Source organism: Camellia sinensis, chromosome 3 (assembly GCF_055761805.1).
Source record: "Camellia sinensis isolate YWXY chromosome 3, ASM5576180v1, whole genome shotgun sequence".
Lineage (NCBI taxonomy): Eukaryota > Viridiplantae > Streptophyta > Magnoliopsida > Ericales > Theaceae > Camellia > Camellia sinensis.
In genome coordinates, this window is record NC_138963.1 from 170,637,233 (window position 1) to 170,660,195 (window position 22,963).

General features: G+C 33.5%; 1 protein-coding gene across 1 annotated transcript; it reads right to left on the reverse strand.

Moving 5' to 3' along the window:
- Nucleotides 1-1,705: 1,705 nt before the first annotated feature.
- Nucleotides 1,706-6,272, reverse strand: LOC114305933 (uncharacterized). Its single transcript, XM_028251081.2, has 2 exons — nucleotides 2,503-6,272; nucleotides 1,706-2,255 (listed from the first exon to the last, which is right to left on the reverse strand). Exons 1-2 carry the CDS (start codon nucleotides 6,269-6,271, stop codon nucleotides 1,858-1,860), a joined length of 4,167 nt encoding a protein of 1,388 aa, XP_028106882.2. The 5' UTR covers nucleotide 6,272; the 3' UTR covers nucleotides 1,706-1,857.
- Nucleotides 6,273-22,963: the final 16,691 nt, after the last annotated feature.

The following is a 22,963-nucleotide window of genomic DNA, read 5'->3' on the forward strand; positions in this document are numbered from 1 at the left end:
TAGTTAAAATTGAAACATAATCATGAATCAATATTTCGGAAATTTTAGATTTTTCACTCACAAGCATGACTAGTTGAACATTTTGATGGGTATGTTTGTGTCGAGTCATCATTAGTAACAATGTAACAATTAAGTGTAACGACTAAAATTATGAGTAGATGTAGAAAGTATAAAGAGTTCTCTAAAAAAACTAATGAGACTCATTGTAATAGGTAGAAAGTTACATAGGAGATGAAGGATTCTAGTGAAATATTTCATCCTATGTAGATGTTATAAGTGATATGTATAAAAACTTTTAATGAATGTTTAATATGAATATAATGAAAAGGATCTTTCATCAATGTCAAAAAAGTCTAGGCATCCAAAAAAGAACTCATAAATTTATCCGCAAATTTAAATTTATGGTGCCTTGTTGTGAGATCATATCATAAATGAATCTTAGCATTCAATTGTAAAATCTGAACAATTTTATGATTTTTTTTCTTCTAAATTTGCTTAACAAACACCCACTCTTGTGTTGCTGATCACATAATTCTTGTTTGGATCCAGAATTCTATAGGGATTAGAAATAACTTGTACTTTTTGCATTTTGTACTTATTTTAATAGAAATTTTGTAGTAGTATGGAACAGCCTAAAAGTATTTCCTAACTTAAGCTTATTTAGTTTTTCTGATTTTTAGATTGTTGCTTTGTCTCCAAGATTAATCGCATTTTGTTTATTTTTAAGTCTTAAGAGCAAAATAACTTTTTATTATCAATAATATTAAAAGTTTTTCGAGAGCTCATTTTGTCTATTAAACAATAGATCAATGCAATCATTTTTTATTTTATAATTATTTTTAGTCTTCTTATCTATTTGCAATTTGCCCTTTATTAAACCCACTATTATTAATAAAAAATTAAGCCCATATTTAAAACAGGTAAACAATTGAATTTCAACCCAAAAGACTTGCATTTTAGCATTCACTAATTGTTGGACAGATTGAAGTATCTTAAACATCATTTATTCATTTAAGCAAAGCAATGTATGAAAGGGCAGAGATATACAACACAAAGAGAAGTGAGATCAAAATGTGGGTATGTACAAAAAGAACTAAAATACACTATGAGAAAGGGATGTTATGGACCCAAAATTTGCACATAAAAAAATATCTAGAAAAAATAACGTGCGGTCTAAATTCAATCTAAACATGAATTCTACCATTAAAGAATTGCATTTGGACCGCGCATTGTATTACTGAATAATTTTTCTTTTGTGTGTATGAGTTCAATATCGGTAGATTTATTGGTCAAAGATAACTGGAGAAGTTTAAAAAGTTAAAAATTCGATATCACCAAACAATTGTTTCAATAAAATCATGTGGAGTGGAATTTGAAGGGGTGGAAATTTGTTGCTTCTTCTCTAAGATTAATTGCATTTGGTTTATTTTTAAGTCTTAAGGGCAAAATAATTTATTTTATCAATAATATTAAAAGTTTTTCGAGAGCTTCTTTTATCTAATAAAACAATAGATTATAATCATTTTTTATTTTCCATCTTTTTGTAATTATTTTTAGTCTTCCTACTTATTTTTGATTGGCCCTTTATTATAAACCCATTACTATTAATAAAAAATACCCTACGAGAAAAGGTGGTCCATCAATTGAACCTCTACCCTGCAGGCCATGCTCTTAAATGCTAATAGTTAGAAAATTTGATGCATAATGAAGCAGCCCTTTCTCTTCATCTTATTCACATGTGCTCTTTTGGAACAAGTAGATAAACTGAGAGGGTGAAAAAAAAAAAAACTTCAAAGTAGATGAGGGGGAATGAAAATGTGAAAACAATAAAGGAAGATGAGAATGCTATCAGGATGTTTAACAGTTGACATCAAAGAGTTTTCCTAATGAAATCAAGTGGAATGGATTCTGCAGAGGTGGCCTCTCTTTTGATAGTGCCACAGAAACTTGTTGCATAGTTGGTCGGCATTGTGAACTGGTGTGCAAGCATGCTAGTGCTAGCTTTGCAGCAAGGACCACTTCTTTTTCCATATGATTCCTAGGAGGTGGGAGGCGGGTATCCAAAATGTCTTTCAACAATATATCATAAGCAGTGGGTGGTGATGATGACGACGATGACGACGATGGCAACCACAAAGATGAGGAAAGAGAAGAGATGAGATCGCTTGGATGCTTCCCCATGAACACTTCTAGCGTTAAAACTCCAAAGCTATAAACATCCAACTTCTCGTTCACTTCCATTGTGTAAGCAAGTTCTGCCAGAAAATCAAGAGCAAAGAAAAGAGAGGGATAAAGGGAAAAAAAGAGGGAGAATTTGTTTGTGCTTTATTTTTACAGTTAAGTTGCATTGCAGTAGACCTACATGCTCTTGCAATCATGCATTATTCAGTCAAATCTGGCTCAAGTTAAAAATTTTAATTGAAGGAATTTAATGAAACAGGCCGTAAATGTCAATTTAAAGATGAACTTTGTATGCTAATTTGAAGAAAAACCATGCCATACCTGGGGCTGCATACCCAATGGTTCCTGCAAATGAAGTCCAATTGGAGGAGTGAGGCTTTAAAAGTCTAGCAGTGCCAAAATCAGAGATGTGAGCCACATAATCTGAATTTAGCAGAACATTTTTGCTTGATATGTCGCGATGAATGACTGGAGGCGAACAATCATGGTGCATGTATGACAAAGCATCTGCTATACCTCTAACAACATTCACCCTCTTAGTCCACTCAAAATCCAATATCGCTTCATCATTGCTCAATATCTTTTCCAAGCTCCCCCCTTCCAAAAACTCGTACACTAAAAATGAGTGTCGTGGATGCGAACAAAAACCATAAAGCTTTATGATATTACGATGTCGTATCTCTGTCAATGCACGAATCTCACTTGTAAAACTTCTTAGGTTAGCCAACTCACCATCTTGTGAAGAGTGAAGTTTCTTCACAGCAACAACTTGACCACTTGGCAGCTCTGCTTTATAAATAGTGCCATATCCTCCTAATCCAATGCAATGTTTAGAATTAAAGTCCTTTGTCGCTTCGATGATGTTTTTGTACACCATTTTTCCATCGTAGCTCCATATTGCGAACAAATTTTCATTGTCTGCTCCTCTAGCTGTAGGCTCATTTTCTGTGTTCTCCACCTTTTTGCACAGAACCAGAAAAATTCCAACAACCATAAGCAATAAAATGCCTAAAAAAGGTACTACGACCAAAATCACAACTTTTTCATACTTTTTCCCTTTAGGCTTATTGCTGTTTTTAGGGGAGCATGACATCAAACCAGTCTTATTGCCACACAAACCACGATTATCTCTATATGCTTCATATGGAGCATCTTGAAAGGCTTTGGTGTTGGGCAAAGGACCCTCCAAGTGATTATAAGATATATCAACAGATGTCAAACTTGATCTCCTATTAAAAGAGGATGGAATGGAACCAGACAGCTTATTGTGGGACAGATTTAATGTCTCTAAGCTTTGCAATTCCCCAATCTGTTGTGGAATCTCACCTTTAAACAAATTGTTTCCTAGGTCAAGACTCTGAAGAAACTGTAATGTGCCTATTTTAGAAGGAATATCCTCCCTGAGTAGATTTTTGCTCAAATTCAAGTTCCATAGTTTCACAAGCTCCCCTATTTGGACTGGAACTGATCCACTTAGATTGTTTGCCGCCAAGTTTAGATCTTCCAAATTAGATAGCCTACCAAATTCTACTGGAATGTTGCCTGAAAGTTTGTTATCACACAGAGAAATACTGAACAATAAGGCCAACTTTCCCAAACTCTTTGGGATCTCTCCATCTAGATGATTTGAAGAGAGGTCAAGTAGTTGCAACTGACTTGCACCTCCAAACTCAAGTGGTATATTTCCAGAGATTTTATTGTTGGAGAACTTTATACTAGTCAAATTATGGCACTGCCCCAATTTTTTAGAAAGTTCACCATAAAAGTTATTATAACTTAGATCGATATATACCAAGTTTGGGAGTACCCCGAAAATTTCAGATATATTTCCAGTGAGTTGGTTTTGATCAAGCCTAACTCGACGTAACTGACTGCAATTTCCCAAGAATTTTGGGATATCACCTATTAAGTGGTTGTTTGATGCAAGTAGTTTGATAAGTGATCCTCCAAGGCAGATACTTGGTAGTATATGACCTGTGAGCATGTTAAGGCTTATATCAAAGATTTGCAAATGTGTAAGATTGTCCATTTCTGAAGGAATGCAGCCTATCAGTTTGTTCTCACGCAAATTGAAATGAGTTAGGGAGTTTAGTTTTCCTAACTCGGGAGGGATTGAACCTGTGAGATTGTTTGTTGACAAACCAAGTTTAATGAGAGACCTTAGCATTCCAACTTCTTGGGGGATGGATCCAGAAAGTTGGTTTTTATAAAGGTATAGAATGGTCAAGTTGGCCAAGTTCCCTATAGAAGCAGGGATTGAACCTGTGAGATTGTTTGTTGACAAATCAAGTTCAATTAGAGACCTCAGCATTCCAACTTCTTGAGGGATGAATCCAGAAAGTTGGTTTCTATAAAGGTATAGATTGGTCAAGTTGGTCAAGTTCCCTATAGAAGCAGGGATTGAACCTGTGAGATTGTTTGTTGACAAACCAAGTTTAATGAGAGACCTTAGCATTCCAACTTCTTGGGGGATGGATCCAGAAAGTTGGTTTTTATAAAGGTATAGAATGGTCAAGTTGGCCAAGTTCCCTATAGAAGCAGGGATTGAACCTGTGAGATTGTTTGTTGACAAATCAAGTTCAATTAGAGACCTCAGCATTCCAACTTCTTGAGGGATGAATCCAGAAAGTTGGTTTCTATGAAGGTATAGATTGGTCAAGTTGGTCAAGTTCCCTATAGAAGCAGGGATTGAACCTGTGAGATTGTTTGTTGACAAACCAAGTTTAATGAGAGACCTTAGCATTCCAACTTCTTGGGGGATGGATCCAGAAAGTTGGTTTTCATAAAGGTATAGAATGGTCAAGTTGGTTAAGTTCCCTATAGAAGGAGGGATTGAACCTGTGAGATTGTTTACAGACAAATCAAGTTCAATGAGAGACCTTAGCATTCCAACTTCTTGAGGGATGGGTCCAGAAAGTTGGTTTCTATAAAGGTATAGATTGGTCAAGTTGGTCAAGTTCCCTATAGAAGCAGGGATTGAATCTGTGAAATTGTTTGTTGACAAGCCAAGTTTAATGAGAGACCTTAGCATTCCAACTTCTTGGGGGATGGATCCAGAAAGTTGGTTTTCATAAAGGTATAGAATGGTCAAGTTGGTTAAGTTCCCTATAGAAGGAGGGATTGAACCTGTGAGATTGTTTACATACAAATCAAGTTCAATGAGAGACCTTAGCATTCCAACTTCTTGAGGGATGGGTCCAGAAAGTTGGTTTCTATAAAGGTATAGATTGGTCAAGTTGGTCAAGTTCCCTATAGAAGCAGGGATTGAACCTGTGAGATTGTTTGTTGACAAGCCAAGTTTAATGAGAAACCTTAGCATTCCAACTTCCTGGGGGATGGATCCAGAAAGTTGGTTTTCATAAAGGTATAGAATGGTCAAGTTGGTTAAGTTCCCTATAGAAGGAGGGATTGAACCTGTGAGATTGTTTACATACAAATCAAGTTCAATGAGAGACCTTAGCATTCCAACTTGATGAGGGATGGATCCAGAAAGTTGATTATCATAAAAATACAAAATTGTGAGAGAACAGAGTATTCCTATTTCTGATGGAATTGTTCCTGAAAGATAATTGTTGGACAAGTCAAGGTAGGTGAGTGTTACAAGGCTACCAATCTTCGAGGGGATGGTCCCGTAGATTGAGTTGTTATGAAGTTTAAGGCTGAGGAGTTGAGGGAAGGAAGAGAAGTTAAGATTGGAAAGTGTACCTCTCAAGCCATTACTCTCAAGGTCTATATGGGTGACTCTGTCAGCATTATTGCAATCGATTCCAACCCAATTGCAATGATTGCTTCCAGCCCACGAGAACAAGAGAGATTGGCTCTGGTTGTCAAGGCTAGCTTTCCACCTCAAGAGAGCCGCAGCTTCAGTTCCGTCTTCTCCAACTTTAGTAGTTGCAGAAGCAGCATAAGTAGCAGAATTAAAAGAAGAGACCAATTGAAGGATCATGAGAAAGACAAACAGGACATGGAACGGAACAAACTGGTTGGAAAGCCTCTCCGCTAAGGCTGTCATTGTTGGTTTGTAACTACAAGCAATGAGGAACAGTTGTTTGGATGGAGAGATGAAGGGCTTGAGGTTCTTTGAGAGCATGGATAAGTATTTATAGATAGATAATACGATAAATAACTAAATAAAAAAACTATAAGATGAAGTGGACTGCACTGCCCCACTGATTGAAAAATTAGTTTAGTTTCAAAATTCTAAAATAAAATATTGTTCCAAGTTTTGGTTTGATTGACTAATCACATATGAAGTATTGCCACAATTTGATCAAACTCACCTATAAAAAGATTTCCAGTGAAACTGTTTTTCTTCTTTAGTTATTTATTTATTTTTTATGACGGGTCTTACAGTTTAATATCTGTAACCAAAACCATTTTTTGTTTCTGGTTTTGTGTCCGTAGATTTATTTATTTATTTATTATTATTGTTATTATTATTTCATGATAACCAATATAATAAAATAAAATAAAAATAAATAAATAAATAAAAAAACTGATGCGATTTAACCTTTTACAGTTTGTGCTTATTGAAATTTGCAGCAGTGATTAACTAAAGAGCTGCACCTAATATACTAATTAGATTATGTGTGGATCGTAGATTTGTTTGGTTTCAGAAAATTGAGCTCACTTTTTAAAAAATTTGAGTTTCATGTTTTTGAGTATTTTTTTTTTAATTTAGTAATTTTTTTTAATAATTTAAGATTTTTTTAATTTTTTTTTTAAAATGCACCTAACCTAGATATACTTAAAAAATATACTTTTATGAAAACAATTTTTAAAAAATTTATCAAATACAAAAAATACAAAAGAAATATAAAAATTCAGTACATTTTTATATTCTTGTGTATGTATTAAATTTTTAAAATATTTTTTCACAAATATTTTACTTTTTAAGTGCATCTAAGTTATGTGCAATTAGAAAGTAAAAAAAATTATTTAAAATATTAAAAAAATTAACTAAAAATAAAAAATATGAAAAATAAAAAACTCAATTTTTAGAAAATTAATAAAAACCAGGATATGAGATTTGTGAATGAAAAAAATAAAAAAAGAAAATTACATAAAAAGAAAATGAACTAGAAGTTAAACTTTTCTTCTACTTCTTCTTCGTCGTCTTCTTCTTCTTTTTGGATTTGGAAAAATTAAAAAAAAAAATGAATTGTAAATTTAAAAAAAAAAAAAATCCTGCTTTTCAACTCCATCTATAGAAGTGATATGTCAATAAAATCAAATATATCTTTTTTTTTATTCATAAAAAATAATATGAATAAATAATTTCATTTCCTTTTGATAAATCTACTTATTTTAACACAAATTTCAAGGTTAAAATTTCATTGTCTATAAAAATATTTATTATTATAAAAAAAAAACTTTGAATTTACAAACTTTTCATACAAATTGATATTTTGGGATATCATATAACATTGTCACATAGTATTCTTAACTACCGAGAAGTCTCAATACACATTCTACCTAAGGGTGTAAATTCGGCACAGCCTAGACCATATAGGGTCAGGCTTGGGCCGGCATGCCCACGGGCCTATTGAACTCCCGCTAAAAATTAGACAGAGTTGACCTGTCTAGTTTTCAAAAAATCAAACCCACGCCCAATTCCAAAGCTTCTGGTTGGAGAGTCGGGCTTGACATTTTCTTATAAAAAAAATTTCACCAAAATAATTTGAAAATGACGTTGGGCATCTGATGGGTAGGGTCGTAGCCAGAAAAGGCATGGCCTAGGTTTAACTTGGGAGATTTGAATTGGGCTGAGCCTCGGGTGAAGTTCAGGCTGGCGGACCATTTTTTCACCCCCTGGCTTTACCTAACAAATTAGAATGTCCTAACCGTGTATCATGGCCAATCCCGGCCCAAAAAAAAAAACAAAATTTTAAAATTATGTATACATATTTTTCAATGAATAACCAAAGAAAAAAATTAAATTTTTAGCAAACAATTAATTTTCTTATCTTTTTGTAATCCGACCAAAAAACGTTTCATTTTTTTCAAGAAAGCCTATTACTTTTCTTTTCTTTTCTTTTTTCATTTTTTCTTTTGGCACAAAAAAGAACATCATTATATTTTAAAATTACAAAAATGTTACCTATATAATTTTGGATGAAACACTAATAAATCTCAAAATGTGATTTTGTGAATTGTTTAATCCTCTCTTTTTTCTTATCAACTCAAAAGTCCCATTAAAGTAAAAATTATACAAAATGGCAGTCACTTATATGTTTGGGTTTAATTTTTTTAGGAATAAAAGTGAATTTCTCCAAATGTGAAATTACATATTTGGACAATCTGCATTATAGATGTTTTAGATTTTCCCTCCTTGAACAAATCTTACATTACGGATAAGAACGTAATATTTCAATATAACATTCTAATAACATAATACTCAAATGTAACACACTAAAAAATTCCTTAGTATATTTTTTTTTTCCAAATATAAAAACGTAACAATCTAAAACAACTCTATAGTGTACTTTTCTCAAACGTAACACTTCAATGTAATACACAAAACAACTTCTTGGTGTACTTTTCCCAAACGTTACACTCCAATTAATGTAATCTCAAACGTAACACTTTAATCAATGTATTCCCAAATGTAACACTCAAATGTAATACATATAAAAAATACTAAAAAATTCCTTAGTGTACTAAAAAAATACTAAAAAATTCTCAAACGTAACACTCACAATTTGAAATTATATATTTGCCCAAAACTTATTAAGGAATTTTTGTACTCCTTTTGGAATGATTTGAAGAATCCCACACCTTCTTGGAATGGTTTGAAGAATCTCACATTCTTTTTTTAAAGTGTTCCATTGGAGTGTTACGTTTGGTAAAAAGTACACTAAAGAGTTTTTTTGTGTGTTATAATGGAGTGTTACGTTTAGAAAAAGTACATTAAGGAGTTTTTTTTAAAGTGTTATGTTTGAGTGTTACAATTTGAATTATACATTTGCCTAAATCTTATTAAGGAGTTTTTGTACTCATTTTGAAATGTTTAAATAATTCCATATTTTAAGTCATTTTCGTGTACTCATTTTGAAATGTTTGAAAATCTCACATTTCAAGTTATTCCAAATAAAAAATATTCTCGTGTAAAAATTCATCCCAAATTTGATTATCATAGATTGTGTATCATACATTTCTAGCAGAACAGAAAAAAAGAAAAAGAAAAAGAAAGAAGGAAACATAATAAAAATAAGGCTGCAATCGTAAATCTAATTTTTAAATAATATATTAAATCTAGGTATTCAAAATCAATGTGACTAATTGGTCTATAAGAAATTTTTTAAAACTAAACAGATTATTATTTCTTAAGATGAGATTTATAAGTACATTTTTCTATAATTTTATTTTATTTTTGTATATTTTAATATTTTTCAAAAATAGTAATCCGCAGACCCAAAAATATCAAGCCAGCATCTAATTACAAGTTTCTTGCCCCAAGTGCGGGGCAGATTAATGTTGAAAAGTGATTGAAATGGTTCAGTGGTCCCAAACAACGTTGAATGAAACTGAATGGGTTGATTTGGTGATTACGACTTCGGTTTGGAGTTGGTTTCAGGTTTTTGATCTTTTATTTGCAAATAATTTTTTTGAGATTATATGAAGCTTTACTTGGCTTTAATTGAACTCCCAATTAGCATAGTAGGATTGGTTCTCCAAATTAGTTAGTTTATTAGGTCGGATATTGAGTTTAAAAAAAAAAAAAAACACACACACACACACAACAATGTCCAATATATATATTTTTTGTTTTATTTTCATAATCTATTTTTTGGAATAAAAGTCTAAATAAATAAGATTAACTAAGCTACAAGAATACTTTATGAACTTATTGTGTTAGAACTACTCTAAACAGGATTTATAAATAAATCCCTCTTTATTTAAAAAAAGAAAAAGATAAATTAATTTAATGAAAAAAGTAAATATAAAAAGCACTCATTTTCATGTAGTGTTACCATTATTTTGGAATGAAAATAATTTATAAAATTTAAAGATATCATTTTATTGTTTTTTATTTTTTCATAAAACTAATTCTGAAATTAAAACCAAACATATTCCTAGAAATATTGTTCCAACAATTTTAGGAGCAACAATATTACATCCCTCTAATTTATCACCACTAAATAACCTCTAATGATCTGGCATTGAGGTTAGAGCCCACGTGATGAATATTTGACAAATTAAAATTTGACACTTGTCAGATACATTATTAGGGGTGATTTTTAGGGGTAATAAATTAGGTGTCTCAAGCATTTTTCTTTTAGGAGGTTGTTGAAAAGTGTTAAAAAAATACTTAAGACACCTAAGTTATCACTTTTTGAACGATAGAAGAACTACTTATCTTCTCTTAGATAGTGGTCGATCGGTTTGCATCTATGGTCAATCAATAAGCTTGCGGATCTATACCCCCTAATGATGTGTTTGACAAGTGTCAAATCTTAATTTGTCAAAATATTCATCATGTAGGGTCTAACCTCAATACCACATCATTATGTGTTATTTATGGGTAATAAATTAGAAGGATGTAGCATTGTTGAAAATGTTATCACCAAAAACAATGAAGTCGATCCAATAACCATAGTTATGTTATTTTATTGCATTTGTTTCTCAAAAAATACATAGTTTAATTTTCAAATAATATTTATCGTTCATTTTTATTCAAATAAATGTCACAAACAATCATCGTTATAGTTATCGGATAGATCTAATTTTTTTTTTTTATAGATAATCAATACGATGTGGTATAAAAAATGACTAGTTAGAATTATTAAAATGAAATCCGTGGTGAGCCCCAATTTGAGCTCTCTAAAAAAAATAAAATTAATGCACAATAATATTAATTTTAATTTGTCACACATTAACTACCTGGGACCAAATTCTCCTACTATATTATTGTACATAAATTTACAAATCTAAAATTGCAAGTTTCTAACGTTTTTCATGAATTGCTTAGGTCTCTCTCTCTCTCTCTCTCTCACACACACACACACACACACACACACACACACACATCAATTGTTTTGTTTGATATTCTAGTAAGTCTTTCTCATTTGGCGTGTAGAAAGGGTAGTAAATCGTGACACACGAGCAAGAACACCTTTTTTGGTCGTTCCTCATACTTCCTTTTTTGTTTTTATTTTTTTTAATTTAAAAATAAATTGTTTCGATATATTTTTGTTTTTACGTTTTCATTTTCATAAAATTAGATTCTATTTCAAAAAAAAAAAAAAAAAATTTGAAAATGAAAAAAAAAGTCATTTATTTTCAAAATAAATTTTCAATTTTTTCTCCCCTCACCACATTTAGTTACCCGTCACTGTTAGTTGCCGCCACCACTACAATCTTCTAGCTACTAGTTGTTGGTGGATTGACCACTCTTTTGCAATTTTGGTGCCACTTCCACCATTAGGATTGTGCAAAATACCGTCTAATCAGTTAAAAGATTATTGATATGCATCAATCTGCACTCATCTATTCGTTAACCGTGAATTATATTGCAAGATTTATAATCCGTCTTCAAAACCACTCTATTCCGCCATAATTAATACATATATATTTTTTAACCTCTAATAAAACATCAAAATAAAAATGAGCATGAGAGAGATTTAAAATATAAAATTTGTTGCAAATTAATAGTTATATATATGAAATGTATTATGTAAAATTAGTTTGTGTTATATATATAAAAAATAGGATAAATTACATTAACACCCCCTGAGGTTTATATTTATTACAATTCCCCTTTCACCTTTTGGAAATTACATCCCCCTCCCTGAGGTTTAAAGTTTCATTACAGATTACTCCTTTCAGCAATTTAATTTTTTAAATACCAATTTGGCCTCACTGGGTAAATTACATTGATACCCATCACATTTTAGAAATTACAATCCCCTTCCCAAAGTTTAAAGTAGCATTACCAATTGCTCCCTCGGTTAGTATTAGTTGAAAAAAAAAATAATTGGAAAAAAAATTATTTGAAAAAAAAAATTAATTGAAAAAAAAAATTGTTAGTCAAATTTTTAAATTTCTATTTAAAAACCAATGTGAGTTCTAAATAATATATGATAAAGAAAATTTTAATGGTGAGTTCTGAATAATATATGATAAAAAAAATTTTTAAATACATAAAATTCGATCATAATTAGATATAACTTTTTTACAATATGAGTTACATGTATAGATTCCATTTCATATAATAAATTGTGTTTAATTCTATAATTAAATTATACAAAAATATTATATGGTAAATTTTGAATATAATAATGCCTCGCCTTGTTTGCAGTCATTAATTGATAGGAATGGAATTGCCAATGTGTAACAGCAGGATCACCTTGGTCGCAGCTAGTGATGTATTGGCCATGTAATTAAAAGTTGAATAATACCATAATGATCATAATTTTTTGGGTTAGTTGCACTTTAACCCCACCAATTAATTCTGAATATTATCTTATCTGATCAACTTCAAAACATTATATTTTGTCCCCTCAATTATCAAAATTACTTCACTTTCATCATATATAAGATGATTGCTTTTGTACAAATTTTAATAGTTGAAGGTCTGAATGTATGATTTTAAAATATAAGAAGTTACAATAATATTCAAGGGAAGTGATTGAGACCCCCTCTAATCACCACTCCCAATACCCCCTATACATACGTGGCGGTTGGTGATTGGAGGAGAAGGAAAAAAAGAAAAAGAGAAAAGAAAAACTGGCCAATCAGAGAGAGAGGGGGTCAAAGGGGGTGCCTCCTTGAGGGGGTACAACTCATTTTCTAATATTCAAATGATAGTTAAAAAAATAAAGTACAAATTTTCAATGATAGTTAAAAATTTTCTTTATCATATATTATTCAGAACTCATGTTGATTTTTAAATAGAAATTTAAAAATTTGACTAATAAATTTTTTTTTCAAATAATTTTTTTTCCAATTAATTTTTTTTTTCAATGAATTTTTTTTCAACTAATACTAACCGGGAGGGGGGGCAATTGGTAATGCTACTTTAAATCTTGGGAAGGGGATTGTAATTTCTAAAATGTGAGGGATGTCAATGTAATTTATCTAATGAGGGCAAAATTGGTATTTAAAAAAATTAAATTGCTAGAGAGAGCATTCTGTAATGAAACTTTAAACCTCAGGGAGGGAATGCAATTTTTAAAAGGTAAGGGAGGAATTGTAATAAATGTAAATCTCAAGAAATATCAATATAATTTATCCAAAAAACTATTATATAAATTAATATTATATATTATATAAATATTTGATAATTAATTAAAATATTATTTAATCTGCCAATACGTTCCCCAACTATCCAGACAGAATCGCGTTCACTCGTACCCACCATCCGCCATATCGAAAAGGATAGTGAACAACTTGTCAATTCTAAGAAAAAGGTCCTCCATCTGAAACGCTCCGTAATTTACTAAAGTTTGAAAAAATGACCCCGTGGGCTCCAATGATGTCAAGTCCGCAGCATCTAATTACTACACACAACATTGTTACATACCTCAAAAAAGAAAAAAAAAGAAAAAAAAAAAAAAAGCCTGATTTGGCTTGTTTTTGAGAAATAATAATTTTTTTTAAAAATTTTGTTTGATATAGTGATTTTGAAAAAAAAAATTAAAATTATTTTCTTTCTCCTACACATTAATCAATCATTTTTTTTCTCTCTCCTCTCCTTCTCAATCACTTTTTTCTCTCACACACATCTACTCAACTATAACAAAATATCAAATCATCTCATACTACAAAACTATTTTCAAAATATATAACCAAACAAACCAAAAAAATTTCTAAACTCTTTCTCCAATTTTTTTTAAAAAAATTTATCTCCCAAAATCAAACCAAATACACCCACAATCTTTACAGCTCTCACTCACTTGTGATTAGTTTAGAAAGGAAAGAAAAAAAAAAAATTAAAAAAACAAAAACATATAATTAGTCCACATCATTTTGGAGTCATGAGGATCTCCAACCTTAAAGGTCCCAAGCATTTTTGTTACTACAAATTTCTTGCCCCGGTAAATTTGTTAGTATAATTTTTTTATTTTTTTTTCAAACAATGAAACTCGAACCCTAAAATTATTTTAAAAATAATATGAAATTATGAATAGGTTTTTAGGGTAATTTACACTCACCTTTCACGAGATTTTAAAAAAATACAGTTCATCTCACAAATTTAACATAATTACATTAATTTTTAGTTTGGAGTGCAATTTGGGTGAGTTCGAATATATTGAGAGATTGTCCAAGTTATACTGAGAGTTATCCAAGCTTGCCCAGATTCAAATTGTAATCCGAAATTGGCTGCTCAATCCCAAGAGTTAAACCCGAATTGCACATTTTTTTTTTCTCTCATTTTTTTAGGAGAAAATTGTTGATAAATCCAATTTAAAGAGGGTATCAGGTATTAGGTCTAGTGGATATTTTTTTGTTAGTGAGAGGTCCACCTTTTATAAAATAGTTTGGTGCAAAGTCATTTTATTGGTTTTGGAGGACATTTTGTCTTCAAGTTTACCTCTTAATTTATCTGTTGACTTTTTTTGACTATCAATTCAATTTTTTCCTCTTATCTGTTAAAATTTTTGCTATCAGTTGAAATTTTCCCTTACCAAGATGATGATCTGTTCAATTTTTTTGACTAACTATTGAAATATTTTTTTTATCTGCTGAATTTTTATAACCTATTTTTTCTATTTGTTCAACAAATCAAAGTACAGATCAAAGCAAAAAGCACAGATTGAACATTTTCTTATCTATTGAATTTTTTAACTTAATTTTTTCTATCTGTTAAACATTTTCTTATCTGTTGAATATGCACACAGATATAAGGACATGCCTTTAGACTGAACCAAACAAATCAAGCACAAACCTGTTTCTTATCTTTTTAACATACATAGAGATCAAAGCAAATGCACGCTAGCTAACTCAGACACAAAAAAGAGTGATAGAGAGAAATAGATTGAGAAAATGGCAAAGAGCACAGATTCTCTCAACTGCAAGAAATAAGAAGTCCTATCTATGGAGCTTTGTGAGTCCCATCGAGCGCACTCAGATTTGACCCCAACTCTACAACCGTCAACAGCGATGATGAACCCTCTGTCAAGCCATCCCCACGTCGAACCTTCCTTACAAATCACTACTGTAAAATCGTTAGCTCTTCATTTATCAATCATCATATCCAAAAACAAAAAATCAAATTAATTTAAATTAAATTGAGCGGCCACAACTCTGGGAAGGTAAAAGCGACACTCTTAAAGAAGCCGCATTGACCTACGACGGTGCTACTAGCTCCCTTAGAGGTTCCTAAGCTAAGACCAACTTTCTGCCACCGTTCACCACTTTGCCTCTTGACTTCAACATGCCCTTCGACCACTTGTTGAAGATTGACTCTCATTCACCAAAGTCAATAATAACTGCTAATTTTAGACAAATGAAGGAGCTGAAGTTTTGGGCTAAAGGTTCAGCCGAGCTACTCCATGGTAGGGTAGCTGATCTTCAGATCTTGTTGGTGGCTGCTGTAAATGCTATCGGTGGCTTGTTGATGGCTATGAAAACTTTGGCTCTCCTATTGTATCTATAAAAGGGTAGTGAATAGGAGACGTTCAAGTGTGGTGAGTTAAAGAAAAAAAAACAGAGAACAAGAGAGTGTGTAATTCTTTGTTCCAAATTTAGTGAATGTCGCGGCCCATGGATGTAGGCAATTTGCCGAACCACGTGAATACTTGTGTGTTCTTAACAAATTGGTATCAGAGTATTGTTGTGCGAAAAAATAGAGCATTTTTCTATAAATTGAAAATTTCGAAGCTGTTGAAATTGAGTTTCCATCCTACCACGACGTACGTCTCGATGAGAGGAGTCTAGATCCAGAAAGAACGGTCAAAATGGAGGTCGGGGTGGCCCACACACTCTGGTCAAAAGTGGGCGCGTAAAGTTAACTCTGAACCAGAAGGCAGCGAGAGGAAGAAGACGACTTCCAAAACATATACTTCAAATATATATTTGAAGGAAACAAACACCAAGTGGAGCTCTGTCCATGTGGTTAAGGCTGACCATTTCTCTCCCTTGGCCAAGGTTCAAATCTTTGGGGCAACAATATATTCGGACCCAAATTTTCAGTGAAGTTTTCGGGAGCTTAGAATTTGCCTTGTTCTTGGCATTTCAAGTGTCCGTTATTGTTTGGAGATTATTGAGCAGTCTCAATGGCAGAATCTAGAGAGACGAGATCAACCGAGTTCACAAGCAACCCAGTGACTACAAGCAGCTCTAGGCATTGGACCTCGGTGTCCCATGCTAAATTCGAGGTAGAAAAGTTTGATAGAAGCAGCAACTTCGGCATGTGAAAATACGAAGTTAAAGACATGCTTGTCCAGATGAACCAGCATTTCACTCTGGGAGACAAACTAGAGAGCTTGGATGAATTTGAGTGGAGAAAGTTAATCTCCTGGCCTATAGTTCCATCTGACTTTGTCTTGCAAAAGAGAAGAAAGACGCCTCACAGAGCATGATACTGTGAAAAAGCTTTGGAAGGCGCTGGAAGACAAGTTCATGCAAAGAGCATTGAGAACCAGCTGTACTTGAAGAAGATGTTGTTTCGTTTCGACTACAAGAAAGGTATTTCGATGAATGAACACCTGAACAATTTCAACAAAATTCTTGCCGATTTGAAAAACTTGGATGTTGAAATTGATGATGAAGATAAAACACTATTATTGTTGAATTCCTTACCTGACACATATGATCATCTCACCACCACTTTACTGTATGGTAAAGAAAAGATCAAGTATGTTGATGTTTCAAACGCCTTGGTAAATAATGAGTTCAGAAGGAAAGATAAGTCTGCAAACAGGGATGCAGCATGAGAGGCATTGACAGTTAGAGACAGGATGAATAACAGAAGATATACAGGGCGAGGAAAGTCTCGCTCAAAATCAAGAGGGAGATCATTAGATAGAAGACGTCTTGTAAAAGACGAGTGTACTACTTGTTACCAGAAAGGGCATTAAGCAAAAGATTGTCCCAATAAAGACAAAAAAGAAGTTAAGGTGAACGTTGCACGAGATAGAGATAATGGTGAAGGATCAGCCTTCATAGTTTCATCACTTGGCTATTCCGATGAATAGATTCTAGATTCTGGATGTTCATACCACATATGTCCTAACAAGCAGTGGTTCTCGAGCTTATGAGAGTTTGATAGAGGAGTTGTGCTGATGGGCAATGACCAAGCTTGCCAGACAAAGGAGATTGAAACAATTCAACTGAAGATGCATGATGAAACAATTAAAATTCTTGACGATGTTCAGTATATACCGAATTTGACAAAAACTCTCATCTTAGTGGGAGTTTTAGACTCCAAGGTTACAAAGTAACTGTGGAAGGTGGAGTCCTTGTACAAGGAGCATTTGTTGCAATGAAGGGTACTCGGAAGGAAAATTTATATTTCCTAGATAGCTCTACTGTCATGACCCAAACCCGCCCCTATAGGTTTAGCGTCGTAACCAGCTAGTAATCCTTGGATTACTAAAGGCCTCTGAACAGATTATCATGTAAGGGGGCTGCAGAAGCAAATATAGATGCAGAAGCAAATATAGAAACATACATAGTCTATAGAGCTGTGCAGACATATATGGGATAGATAATTTAAAAGCTTGTGAGCATGAACTCTTTTCGAGTAGACATATATATACATATATAACGTCATATAGATCCATCCAACCTTATCATTATATAGAAAATAGAGGTCACAAAACAATAAAAGTCTTAAGCTTATGTCTTAGTTTACAAAACTCGACCACTGAACTTTTTCCGGAACCTCCTCGAAAGGCACAATGGTTGGCCGACAAAACAGAAACTCCAGGCCAACAACTCTGAGCCTGGTTACGTGCCTAGTCGCCTACATACATATAATAAATAGTAAGCGAAAGCCCAGTGAATAATAACAGAGTAAAGATTTTAATGAATGATGTCCAGTTTCATATCATATTAATCAGAGAGATAAGCATAGTCATATAAAAAATAGAGTCATGTTCATATATGTGTTCAAATCATGTGTGGTACTTCCATTGGCATTGACATATCTCTTTGGTCAAGCATATCAAGTTCTATAAAGGAACCTCTGGTATCGGGTAACATATCTTACACGTGGGCCACGGTATTGTTTCCCCCGGCGAAGCCCTCATGACCATAAGCCATAGTATTATGTCCCCTGGGCGAGGGCCTCTGCTAAGGATACCACAAATACATTTCAAAGATATGGATTATCATTCATGGAATCACAAAATAGCCTGTTGTATTATTCAAAGACAGTTCATATCATATCATAATGTTTAGAAAGTATTTCATATCAAACATAGCTTTACTAAGTTATTACTCACAGATAACTAGCACAGATAGCTTTGATAGTAACCAATAGATCAATAGCGTACGACGCGTGACTTACATAAACATAACAGATACATATACTGAAACACACACTTGGATCATACTTAACTTATTTCATTTTGTTCTTAGTGTGTTTCTAAGTCTTATCCTCATTATTGTGTCTTAATCATGGCCTAGGAATGCCTAGGATGTAATGAGGATGCTAAAACATGCTATTCAACACTTAAGGTAAATTTGTTAAAAACAGGGTCCTCGCTCGAGCGTAGCTTCCTTTGTTTGAGTGGATGTGCAAAATAAGCGTGGTCGCTCGAGCGCAACTTCTGTTACTCGAGCGGTTTGTAAACCACTGTAAAAGTACTGGATGTGTGATTTCTCCGCTCGACGGTCGCTCGAGCGTGAGACTGGGGTCTTCACTCGAGCACAACTCTTGTCGCTCGAGTGGTCTGCAAAACTTATAAACTTCTAGGAGCACTCATTTTACGCTCGAGCCAACCTTTGTTCGCTCCAGCGAAAGTGCAAAATTAAGAGTGGTCGCTTGAGCGCATAATCTATTGCTCAAGCGGAGAGGCAAATTTATGGAATTTCCATATTTTTCTTCAAGCTTCAAAACTCAACCCCAAAGCTGCAAATTATGTTATATTAGGCCAATAACTTAAGAAAACTTGTGTAAACTTGGAAAACATCATGAATTATGGATCATTACACAAAATCAAGGCCCAAAAGCAAGTAAATTCTTCAAAACAAACTTGAATTATAGGAATACACATCATGCATGTGTGATCATGAACTCAAGTCTTCCCAAACATGTACAAATGAAGTGTTAAGGTGCAAAACCACAATGAGCTCCCATAATTGAACAAAATAGGTCCTTGCATGAAAGAATTTGTTGAAATCAAAACTAAAAATCCATGAATTATGCATGCATGTATATAATTAGCTCATTTCTTCCATGATTGACATAATTCTAACTAATTCTCTTCAATTTCATGTAAATATTCCTACATGACTCATGAATTCACTTCCTATGTTCCTTATTTCCAAGATTTAAGGGAAATGTTCATACCTAAGGTGTGAATTCAAAGGGTTCAAGCTTGATTCTCCAAGAATTCTCCTAGTTGAGCTCAATCTCTTCTTCCCTCTCTCTCTCTCTCTCTCTCTCTCTCTCTCTCTACATTTTGTTACCTCAAAGATGGTAAAATGAGAGTGGGAGTTATGCTCCTTAATCAACTTAAGCCTTATATAGGCTTGCTTAGTGGTGTTTAATTAACCTTGGCTTAAGCTAATCAAATTTACATTAATTATTCTAATTTAATTCGTTCCGAATCGAATTTAAATTAAACCTACCATAATTTCCTAAAAATTCCAAATAACAGATATACCAAGTCAATTTCGTGATCGGATATTGATAAGGCCTTCAATTCGCAGAACAAAATAGAAACATAAATAGATCTTTCTACGATAGACAAATAGAAACACAGATAATGCAACACTCATGCAGTTAATTCATAATTTCATCTTAATTACTCATTAAGCATTCTTAATCATGGTTTAGTGGCTAGTCATAGTTCAGGGTTGTTATAGTCTTCCCCCCTTAAAAGAGTTTGGTCCTCCAAACTCGAATTACTTTCGTTTTGGAAGAATATCGGATCCAGAGGGAATAAATCGAAGTATCTCTTCATCATATCTTCTTCAGTCTCCCAAGTTGCATAAGTCCCTCCATGGTTTTGCCAATCAACTTCACTAATGGTATTTCTTTGTTACTCAATCTTTTGATTCTTCGATTCACAATCTGTATTGGCCTCTCTTCGTACGTATAATCATCTTTTAGAAGCACATGGGTTGGCTCAATTACATGGAGTGGATCTCTTAAATATTCCCAAAGCATCGAAACATGAAAAACATTATGCATATGTTCCATGACTGGCGATAAGGCTACTCGATACGCCACTGGGTTGATTTTTTCAAGGATCTCGTATAGCCTAACATATCTCGGTGCTAACTTACCCTTTACACCAAACCGAGTTTGCCCTTTCATTGGAGTCACTTTGATAAACAAGTGATCACCGAGTTCATATTCTCTGTCCCTTCTTCCGACATCTGCATAACTCTTTTGGCGACTTTGTGTAGTTTTTAATCTCTGTTGAATCAATTTCACATTTTCAATCGTTTCTTGCACACATTCCGATCCCAATAAAGGTCTGTCACCTACCTCGGCCCAACAAATCGGAGAATGACATTTTCTACCATACAACGCTTCATAAGGGGCCATCTCGATACTCGAATGGTAACTATTGTTGTACACAAATTCTGCCAATGGTAAGTAAGTCTCCTAATTTCCTTGGAAATCTAACACACACATTATGAGCATATCTTCCAAGGTTTGAATGGTTCGTTTAGATTGGCCATCTGTCTGTAGGTGATAAGCACTGCTTAGTCTCAGTTCAGTCCCTAAGGCCTGTTGTGAACTCTGCCAGAATCTCGAAGTAAACTTGGGATCTCTGTCAGATACTATGGACACTAGAACTCAACGCAATTTCACAATCTCATTTACATACAAATTAGCCAACTTATCCGCATTGAACAAAGATTTGACAGGCAAAAAGTGAGCAGATTTAGTTAAACGATCAACAATGACCCAAATAGAATCCATACCTCGGGAGGAGCGAGGCAATCCAATAATGAAGTCCATCGTAATATGCTCTCATTTCCATTCTGGTATTAGAAGTGGTTGAAGTAATGCAGCGGGTCGTTGGTGTTCAGCTTTAACTTGTTGGCAATGCAGACATCTAGCCACATAGTCAGCAATACTTTTCTTCATTCCAGGCCACCATAAGTTTTGTTTCAAGTCATGGTACGTCTTTGTGTTTCATGGATGCATAGCAAATTTGGAATTATGGGCTTCAGTCATAATACATTTTCTCAATTCTGAACAACCTAGTACACACAATTTGTCCTGAAATTTCAACACATTTTTTTCAGACACAAATCCGGGCCTCGGTCTTGAATCAATTTCATTGACAATCTTCCACAAAGACTTATCTTCAAGCTGTTTCTCTCTAATCTTTTCAATTATTGCAGGCTGGGTAGCAATAGCGGCCAGAATTTCGTCCTAGATCCATAGCACAATTTCAATTTCATTTCTTTCTAGGTCGCATATCAAGTCCTTTTGACCAGTGAGTAAACATGACAAATTTCCAATTGACTTTCTACTCAAGGCATCTGCAACAGTATTGGCTTTTCCTAGATGGTACAAAATCTGCAAGACATAATCTTTAATCAACTCTAACCATCTCCTTTGTCTCATGTTCAATTCTTTTTAGGAGAAGAAATGTTTCAAGCTTTTATGATCTGTATATACTTCACAAGGCACTGCATATAGATAATGGCTCCAAATTTTTAATGCAAAAACCACCACTACCAATTCAAGGTCATGAGTTGGGTAATTCTTTTCATGTGGGCGGAGTTGTCGAGAAGCATAGGCAATCACCTTCCCATTTTACATTAACACACATCCTAAGCCTTTGTAGGAAGCATCATTATAAATCTGAAACTCATTCGGTTCCGTTGGGCAATGTTAGAATTAGTGCAGTTACCAATCTAGTTTTTCGTTCTTGGAAGGCTGATTTCCGCTGATCAATCCAATCAAATGGTACATTTTTTTGGGTCAATTGTGTCAATGGCATGACGAGCTTAGAGAAGTCTCTCACAAATCTGCGATAGTAGCCAGGAAGTCCCAGAAAACTTCTAATTTCTGACACATTTGTTGATCTTAGCCAGTCCACAATGGCTTCAATTTTCTGTGTGTCATGACTCGAACCCGCACCTATGGATTAAGGTCATAACTGGCCAGTAATCATGAGATTACCTATGGCCTCATTCTTTATTAAACATGTCTCAATAGAAATAAAGGGGCCAAACGGAAGTAGACTTAAAAATTTTGTCCAATGAACTGTGCTTACATGGCATAGCAAAAATTAATTCAAAAGCATTCCGTAATAACTCACACATATAGACAGAATTAACATCTTGTAACATCTTGTACGTCCAAGAACTTCAAACATGTAGTCAGCCAAACAAAAATTTATATATATAGGTGATCCAATGTATTCACCAAGGTAGCAAAAAGGGTAAACAAAAGAACAAAAACAAAGTCTCGTGCGTGAGACGTTCGGGCTAACTTCACAAAAACTTGGATTTCTCTCACATCCTCCATTGAGGCTGGGTTTAGACATTTCTTTGCTCACCTACATACATATAAATGAGAGTGAGTGAAGGCCCAGTGAATAATATCAAAATAAAGAAGTTACATGAATGAAATTCTTAACGAACATATCAAATGGCCTCAGGCCCAATTCATTCATGTCAGACGGCCTCGGGCCCAATT